General features: G+C 36.5%; 1 protein-coding gene across 2 annotated transcripts; it reads left to right on the top strand.

Annotated features, from left to right (window-relative positions):
* Nucleotides 1-4,049: 4,049 nt before the first annotated feature.
* On the top strand, nt 4,050-9,222 carry LOC132037528 (KH domain-containing protein HEN4-like). 2 transcript variants are annotated; one of them, XM_059428063.1, is made up of 8 exons: nt 4,050-4,203; nt 5,207-5,802; nt 6,268-6,696; nt 6,790-7,047; nt 7,638-7,901; nt 8,055-8,146; nt 8,498-8,566; nt 8,747-9,222. In XM_059428063.1, exons 2-7 carry the CDS (start codon nt 5,227-5,229, stop codon nt 8,544-8,546), a joined length of 1,668 nt encoding a protein of 555 aa, XP_059284046.1. In that variant the 5' UTR covers nt 4,050-4,203; nt 5,207-5,226; the 3' UTR covers nt 8,547-8,566; nt 8,747-9,222. The 2 variants fall into 2 exon arrangements, with proteins under 2 accessions (XP_059284046.1, XP_059284039.1); XM_059428056.1 differs by having other exon boundaries at nt 4,068-4,191.
* The last annotated feature ends 400 nt before the right edge of the window (nt 9,223-9,622 follow it).

The raw sequence follows: 9,622 nt of genomic DNA, 5'->3' as shown, positions 1-9,622 counted from the left end.
GGTTTTGTGTAATTTGAAAATGATATAAAGTATGTTTGGTTGTCGAAAATTTTATTATGTATTTATGATTTGGTCAAGGGCCCAATGAGAGTACGAGTATTACGATAGTCTGAGGGTTCGCTCGGCCCTAGATAAGGGTCGGGTGCCCATCACACCCTATCGGAAATTGGGGTGTGACAGTACTAAAAGTACGTGACCAAATTAAATGACCATTTATGCCAAAATATTTTCTTTTTATTTCTCTCAAACCTTCCGTAGAGGTGAGTTGTGGTATTTGTTCAACCATACATGAGCATGTCCTTATCCATAATTTTTATCGCATCTTGACGGAATCACTTTCACGATGCTTATTACAAGTCACATTCTCGTCAAGGAATTGACTATAACCATTTGTTCGTGCTTCATAAATTTTCCTTATAAAGCCCATTGTCATGCCTTGACATTTATCATATATATGTATGACTCACGTCGACATCACTTTAAAATTGTATTCCTTTCTTTTGATGGAGGATTTATAAAATTTTATCAAATTAGGTCACAGACAACCTCGTGTCCAATAACCTTTCATACCACATTGAGGCAAAAGTTACCTTCACCTTTGGAAGGACCAATTTAAGGACTCATAATGTTCTTCCTTTTATAACTACCAAAATGATGATGATTATTATTTTGTCCCTCCATACCAACATTTAACCATTTGTCTTCTTTCAGACTTATATACACTGCTACAACACTCCTTTCAGTGAACGGAGCAAATTCAGTGTGACGAGCTTCACAATTTTTCATCAAATGCACATTATTTTGCCTTAGTCATCATTACATCATCAATATAGTGCATCGGGACTCAAACCCAACGTCTTATCCATACAAAGGCGTGTTAGGCCGTAAATCGATGGGACTTGAACCCAATATCCTTATATTATCATCATAGTGCATCAGGATTGAAACTCGATGTCTTATCATCTTGATGTGACCATACGTCTTAACCTCAATCAATGGCATAATAGGTCAAAGTGCAATAAGACTCACCCACGAGCCTTAAAAATATTACCACTTTACATAACCATGTGGCCCTTCGAGTTCTTTGCCCTTGTATTTACAGAATGAACTTCTATAATTAAGGATTCAAATCTTTGAAATCATTTTCAAATAAACCAACTATCTACAATAACAACAACGCAAATATTATTAGCATAAATAACATAAACAACTTAATGATCCATGATGCAAATGGGGGAAACGAAGGGTTACAGCAACCAACGATCCCACAGTTGGTGTGTATCAACATATGGAACTCCAATAATAATTATACAACATCAATTAAATGAGTATTGTTGATAACATTATGCAACTTTTAGAACTAAATGAGACCATATCTTTAGTTGGAAAAACTGTTAGAAAAGTACTGCATAGACGACTACTAGAAAATTAATCCCATTACTTTATGCTTATACTTTATAGAATTCAATATATGAATTAAGTTTAAACTATTGTAACCTACCAGCAAAATTAAAGTAAAAATAAATTGAGATCACATACCTCATACTCCCTTTATAATAATACTATTATTTAATAAGATCCATACCAAATGCTCAAGCTTACTACTAAACTGATCACGGCCCAAAAAGGTATAAACAAGCAGTGAAAGTTAAAAAGCACCTATCACCGTTCTTGACAAAGAGTGAGCATTTCGTGTTGATAACGTGTTGTAAAATTAAGCTAAAAGAGTAATAATAGTAAAGGATGAAAATAATAGAAATAGAGAGACAAGAGAGGAGAAGTACATCACATATTATATCTCTATATATACTACTACATAGAGGATAGTCAAAAGGTGGCAATAAACAAGATAATAACTATGAAGGTATGGGGAAGATCATGGAGGTATGAGAATTAATATTTACATAATGAAGATAGGAGGTGGGAGATTTAATAGCTACATCATGGAGAAAGTAGAGGAAGTAACTTCTTAGGAGTTATGGACATCCACCACAATATACATAATATTTCATAACAGGGTCCAACTTCCTAATAAAAACTTGCTTGGGGCCCTGTCACCGCACTGTCCCAAGTTAGGAGAAGCTCTTTGTTAGTTTATTATCTTTAGAACAACCAATCCAATTCCTGAAAGATGTTTTTGGTGTCCTTCTGAAAAGTTAATTGGATTGGTTGTTCTAAATACAATAAACTAACAAAGAGATGAATGAACGACAAAAGAATTCAAATTATAATAACGGGGAGAGAAAAATAAGCAATACCATATAATACGAAAAAGAGGATAAAATTAAAATGGTATTCTCTACTCAGAAAAGAATAACTTGGATTACGAGAGTCAGTTTTAGGATGTGTTCGGTATGAAGGAAAACATTTTTCGAAAAATATTTTTCAATTTTCTCATGTTTGTTTGGTCAAAACTTTTGGAAAACATTTTTTTTTTGGGAAAACGTGTTCCTTAAAAATGGAGAAAATGACTTCCTTAATCAACGTAAGGAATACAAGTCCATAATTGACATATCACCAACCACCTTACCACCCCTCAACCACCAAACCCCAACAACTCCCACAACCCCACGCACATCCCCCACCCAAAGATCCCCACCACCCACCCTATCCCCAATTTTTTTTTTTTTTGGGTTTTCTCCACCACCCATCCCGCCTCCAAAAAATATTTATTTTTTCTTTAAAAAAAAGTTTTAAAAGGTTTTTTTGTTTGGTTTTTTTATACCACCCACCCCCTTTGGTACTCCCAACCGCTCCTCAAAAAAAATATTTTTTTAAAAAGGTAGTTTTTTTTTTTTTTTTTTGGGTTTTCTACGACACCCCACCCCTCACCCCGCCCCAACACCCCACCACCCCCTCCAAGAAAAGTAATTTTTTTTTAAAAAAAAAACAAAGTTTTGAAAAGCTTTTTTAAAAAAAAAAAAAAATTTGGTTTTCTACGACACCCCCCCGCCCCCGGCGCACCCCTTACCCTCTCCCGAATTTTCTATTTCATTTTTGATTTTACCTTTATAGATAAGGAAAATTTGCGTGGTTAAATTTGGTGTGGGGCGGGTGGTGGTGGGGCGGATTTATAAAAGTTAAATAAAATATATGAAGTATTTAATTTGGGAGGGGGTGGGTGGGTGGGAGGGTTGGATAGAATGGTGGTGTTGGGCTGGGGTAGGTGGTGGTGTGGGGTAGAGTGGGGGTGGAATTTGGTTGGCGTGTGGGTGGGTGCTTGGAGTGGGTGGATGGTGGTGGGGCATGGGTGGTATTTTTCGGAAAATATTTTCTACCAACCAACTGAACATGAAAAATTAAGTAAGAAATTCACTTATTTTCCCACTACCTAACCGAACATGAGAAAATAAGTAGAAATTCACTTATTTTTCCAGAAAACATTTTCCTCCATACCGAACACACCCTAGTCTTAATTCGAAAATAAATTTTAACACTAAGCTCCTGTATGGCCATAAGTATTTTTCATTTTTTTGTTCAAAAATATTTTGAAAATATTGTTTGGTCATAATAGCTCCTTAGTTTTTTAAGAAGGATTTCAGAAGTTTCAAAAGTGATTTAGACTAGTTTTTCAAGTTTTCGAAGCTTTCTATTCACAAAAATTTCGACTTCTTTTCAAGTAAAATGTATATTCATATAATTTCAACTTTCAAAAATTATTTTTCATCTCATCTTCAAAAACTCTTTTTTTCAAGTTTCAACCAAATTCATGTCCAAACGCTAGCGAAGGGTTCTTCATCTCTAGAAAGATAATGTCCGATCGGGTGATCTAAGCTTTTAAAATGCAATTTATCTATTTAAAAACTAGATAAAAGATAACTATAAATAAGATATTCAAACTGTATATGTAGGAAGTTAAGATAAAAAAATAAAGTTATTTGATAATAATAATAATCAAGATATTCAAAATGTATATGTAAGAAGTTAAGATAAAAAAATAAAGTTGTTTGATGATAATAATATATAATAATAATAATAGTGATTTTTTTTTCCTTGCATATTTGCTATTTTGGGAAAAGAAAAGGAGGAAAATCCAGCAGATATTAATACATACATACACGACGTGGCCCGTTAGAAACGAATAAAGGAGCCCTTAACCCTGTTGGGGTCAAAAACCCTAGCGCTATTAATCAACAAAGACGACCACACTATTCTCTTTGCTGGATTCTACTCTTCCATACCTCCTTACCAGTTTTTTCCCAGGTTATTTTCTAACAAATCATGTACTGTTAGCCTATTACATATCTTATTATCTCTAAATTGATTCAAATCTTGTTTTTCTTTGTTAAATTGAGTGTTGAAATTAATTGGGGTAACCAGAATGGATACAGAGGATTTGTATGTAGTTTGGATTTGTACATAGTTATTGTAGTTCCATAAATCTCTGAATTAGAAATCCTGTTGAAATTAATTTTCAGATCTATGTTTTTTCGTTCTTTGTTTTTTCCTGAAGATATTTTTATACTTTCGAGAGATTATTCTAGAATAAAGTAACTATTTTGTCTTTGGCGCAATTAATGTATTTGAAGAAAAAAGAAAAAAGGGGTTTCTAGAATTGACCATGTACTCGATCTAGATTTTGTGAATTGGTCACTTGTGTATATGCTCGGATGATATGTGTTATCGGTTTGAGTATCTTGTGCTTCCGTTGTGTACGAGGAATTCATAATTTTTAGTCTGATAAGGAACTGTACACGCATCCAAGCTATGTTGCTCGGACTTTCCAAAAATGCTGCCACACCATGTCGGATCCTCCAAAAAATGTACTACTTTTGGGAGGATTTGACACACACCCGGCTACATTTTTGAAGAGTCTGAGCAACATATTTTCTTGCTGTCAGAATCTCTTTTTTTATTTCCGTCTAGAAGAACTTTAGAAATTTGGAAATCCTGCTGATGTATGATGTATATGTAGAACACATTGTGTCATGGCTATATGCCGAGTATTTGAGGAAATATGACATGAAATTGGATGAAAGTTGAATAATTTTTTTTTTGATAAGAAAAGTGATGTATCTCCAAGTTTTCAACTTTGGCATTTATAACGTATTCTAGTTTCTTAGGCTGGACTGGGATAGGGTTACGGGAGATGACACACTTGTGATGATGGAAAGCTATTTTGTATCTGAATTATTAGAAGTTTTAGGAAGTGGATGTACTCTTTATGGATTTATGACTTTTGTTTGCAATTTTTCAATGATAGCAGTGTTTAGTCCATATTTTGTAATGGCTGGTCGACGGGATAGCTACGGGAAACGGTCTCATTCTCAGTCAGATTATGGTGAAAACGGGTCAAACAAAAGGAGAAGTACTAGAAATGATAAGGATCCTTTCTCTATTGGCCCCGATGACACAGTATATCGATACTTGTGTCCAGTAAAGAAGATTGGCAGTATCATAGGTAAAGGTGGGGAGATTGTTAAACAATTAAGGGTGGACACTAAAGCAAAAATTAGAATTGGTGAGACAGTACCTGACTGTGATGAGCGTGTTGTCACCATCTACAGCTCAAGCGAAGAAACAAATGAGATTGATGGCTCTGAAGATCGTGTTTGTCCATCTCAGGATGCCCTTCTTAGAGTATATGATAAAATCATTAACGATGACACTATGGACGAGGACTCTGACGGAGCAGCACAGGTTACTGTTAAGCTTCTAGTACCTTCAGATCAGATTGGATGTATTATTGGAAAAGGGGGACAGATAGTTCAGGACATTCGAAGTGAAACTGGCGCTCAGATTCGTATTTTGAAAGATAGGCATTTGCCTGCATGCGCATTGAGCTCAGATGAACTTGTGCAGGTAATGCAGGATCACCTTCCTATCTCTCCACTTGTGTTGCTTCTGCACCATCAAACTTGCAATGTTGTTTCAATAAATTTCTTGGTTAGTAAGCTTGATTAAGTGCTTGTTCTTCATGCTTGAACTTGCTGGCTATCCCATTTTAGCCTAATTACTTCGGGAATCTTCTTTTACAAATTGGTTGACTGTCTGATTTAGAATTTAAAGGGATTAATCATGCTGCACTTCTATTTCACACTACCTCTTGAAATTTATTTTTGACGGCCCATATTGCATGATTATACACACACGCATATGGATGGCTCAGTTTCTTTAGGTATAAATGTATGGCCAATTTTCTTCGTAGTTGTCGGTCTATCAAGCTGAGACTCAATTTTTTTATCTCATTGCTCTTAGCAGTGGCGAATTGTAAAATAAATTTGGCTGAATTAACGTCATGGCTGATTTTTGGGTACTTGGTTTTAGATATCTGGTGAAGTTGCTGTAGTGAGGAAGGCTCTCTATGAAATTGCAACTCGTCTTCACAATAATCCATCCCGTACTCAACATATTCTAGCCTCTGATGCACCAACCGTCTACTCTTCGAGCAGTTCACTTATAGGTCATGCTGGTGGTGCTCCAATAGTGGGAATAGCTCCGTTAGTGGGGCCGTATGGGGGTTACAAAGGGGAGAGTGGTGACTGGTCAAGGTCTTTCTATACAGCTCCAAGGGATGAATCATCTTCAAAGGAATTTTCTCTTCGTCTAGTGTGTCCTACTGCAAATATTGGGGGTGTTATTGGGAAAGGTGGTGTTATAATAAACCAAATTAGACAAGAGTCTGGTGCAGTAATCAAGGTTGATAGTTCTAACGCTGAAGGTGACAATTGTGTGATTTCTGTTTCTGCAAAAGAGGTACACATTTTCTATCTAAATGGATGTTTATTGGGATATGCAACTTGAGGATTTTTGTTCTCTTAGTAAAGATGCGTTTTATGTTTTGACTAGTTTTTTGAGGACACATATTCTCCCACAATTGAAGCAGCAGTGCGCTTGCAACCAAGGTGCCGTGAGGAAGTGGAACGGGATTCAGGTCTTATATCATATACCACAAGGTTGCTGGTTCCGGCATCTCGAATTGGCTGTCTTATTGGGAAAGGAGGATCCATAATTAATGAGATGAGGAAAATCACGAAATCTAATATTCGCATTCTCTCGAAAGAAGACCTTCCGAAGGTTGCATCTGAAGATGATGAGATGGTTCAGGTATATTCATTATTAATAGTTATTGGGTACTTTGTCTATGTCAAGGATATCCGTCACTAATCAAAAGAGTAAAAAAGTCCGTCGTTTCTCCCTTCCTCTTTACAAATCCGGCTAGTGAAGTGTGAATGAGGGGTCTCTGATGTAGATGTTGACATATTTGAAAGGCATAAGTTGCTTTTGCCTTTGGATCCGTATCTGTTCTTGATTAGTTCTGGGGCTATGGGTCTGCGTGGATGGAACTATTGTTTCATAGGGTTTTTCCTTTTCCCTATTTGTTTTCTTCTATCCCTTTGCTGTACCCATGTTAGCCAAAATAAAACCTCCAGAGAGGGGGTAAAAAGAAGCAGAAAGATCAATATGTCATTATTAAAAGATAAGGATGCTGATGCAACTACTTTGTATAGTAGTTCCTTTTCTTTCTTGTCATTCCTGTTTATTTATACTATCATACTTACTCTCCACATTTTCTCTATTTTATTTTGGAACTTCCTTCATGCTCTTTTATTTATTATACTTGTTATTTTACTGTGAAGAAGTGCTTTGTTATTTTTCTTAACTGAACCCAATTATATACTTCCAACATTCATCAGATTTCAGGAGATCCCGACGCCTCAAAGGATGCACTCATGCAAGTAACATCACGTTTAAGGGCAAATTTTTTTGAAAAAGAGGGGCCCATGTCTGCTTTTGTGCCAGTTCTTCCCTACCTCCCCATGTCAACAGATTCAGATACCTTGAAATATGAAAACAGAGATACTAGGAGACATGCACGTGAACATTCCTACTCAACTGCGTATGGTGGTGCTAGTGATCTTCCACATGCTGATGGTTTTGGAAGTTATGGTACTCTCCAGGTAAAACCTTGTTTCATTGGTTAGTACAAAGGAGTTATTGGAAGAGGCAGTGCTCTCCAGAAGTCTGGGATTTGTTTGTTTCTGTTGCTTTTTACTACTTCTGTGGAATGTCTATGTTCAGCTTTCGTTATTAATATCTAATTCCATTTGCAGAGTAGTAGTAGTGTAGGATATGGGGCATATGAAGGATATTCCCCTGCTTATCCAAAAGAAGGATATTCCCATGGGCGTTCCGGTGGATCTGGGTGAGTTCTTCTTGCCTTCCCTTCACCAATCTTGAGTAGGTTTGGTGTCCTATGTACTGGTGTGATCATGCTGCCTCTAGATTTTCTTGAAAGAAAAAAAATAATGAGCTCGTAGTTTCATTCTTTCTAATTGTAATGCTTATCAAGAAGCTAAATGTTTTGGTCACGTATTTGGCTTTTGCACGTTTATGTCTGGCCTAACAACATTCTGGTTTGAAGTTGTTGTCGGTGATTTTGTTCTTCCCATTTGTTGCAGAGGATATCTTATTTAGCTCGTTTACTTTCAACTGCTCTAAAGAGGCCAAACTTGCTTCTCCAATTCTATTCATTATGTTAATTTCATGTTACCAGGTCTTCAAGGCAAAGCTCTGCTCCCCGGAGAAAAAGTTATGGTTACTAGAGCTTGTAACTGGACCACAGGTAGCTCATGAATTATATTTCTATCGCATTGCATTTTTCATTTGATTCACTGGTTTTACATACCTAGCCCCACTCATACAAATATTCTAAACATGTTGGTAAGATGACCTTAACCGATCTGCCAATTATGAAACTAATGGTATTCTTTTCCCTTTGTTTCCTTTCCCTCCCTACAAACAGCCGAGATATCTGAAGCCTGAAGCCAGCCTACTGTCACCTTTGATGAAGCCTCATGCCTAAACCAGATGACCAGATGAATGCGGACATTGAAAATCATTGCCTACCTTGATGTTTTCCCTAGCAGGACCATATCCGAAGATTTTACCTACTATCAAAATTTGCCATGCCCTGATACCATATATTTCCGAGCTCAAACCAAGAACCTGTGTCGCCAGCGGCCTCATCCTTTCTTCCCTTTTGTAGTTGTACTATAGATGAATTCAACTCTCAAATCTCGGCCATGTGTCCTGATGTCTTGCTTTCAGTTTATTGTTATTTGTATGAATCTACTGTTAGTTGGACTTGCCTTTTTGATGTTCTAGATGCTAGACCTGGTGCAGATTTCCGAGTGTCTTTCTACTTTTGGTTATGATGCAATGTTGGACAGGAGCCCTTTCAAAATATCTTTAAACTATTGCTATGTTGCTTACTAGAAAGCCTACATGTTTCTTTATTATCTGTGATAATATTCAATCATGATTTTCTGTGTGTCCTTGTCATTTTATTGGCAAAAGTTCTTGCTCTTCTGAAGAGGATGTCGTGGATATGGAATGTGCATACAGCTTAAGCTACAGGGTTCCCTGCAGTTCTCTGTAGACCCTGGATCTTCAATGCAATGATCTCTGTGATTTAGTAGTGCAAGATGTATCTGTATGCCAAAATGCAGTTATATAATTTTCACTGCCAAATGCCAATCACTGTGGAATCTGATAGCTTTTGGGAGTACTGGTTGGAATTAATTGAAGCAGGTAAAATCTTATGGTAAGTCTCATATTCTTGTCATCACATGCTTACTTTTGTTGTATGATTCACATATCAAACCCCAAAAAAAAAAAA

Source organism: Lycium ferocissimum, chromosome 2 (assembly GCF_029784015.1).
Source record: "Lycium ferocissimum isolate CSIRO_LF1 chromosome 2, AGI_CSIRO_Lferr_CH_V1, whole genome shotgun sequence".
In the NCBI taxonomy this organism is placed as follows: Eukaryota; Viridiplantae; Streptophyta; class Magnoliopsida; order Solanales; family Solanaceae; genus Lycium; species Lycium ferocissimum.
This window is presented reverse-complemented; position numbering and strand designations above follow the sequence as displayed.

Coding starts and splice junctions, on each gene's coding strand:
- LOC132037528 (XM_059428056.1), top strand. Junction 6,697..6,789: donor TTTCTGTTTCTGCAAAAGAG/GTACACATTTTC, acceptor TGTTTTGACTAG/TTTTTTGAGGACACATATTC. Junction 7,902..8,054: donor GAAGTTATGGTACTCTCCAG/GTAAAACCTTGT, acceptor TTCCATTTGCAG/AGTAGTAGTAGTGTAGGATA.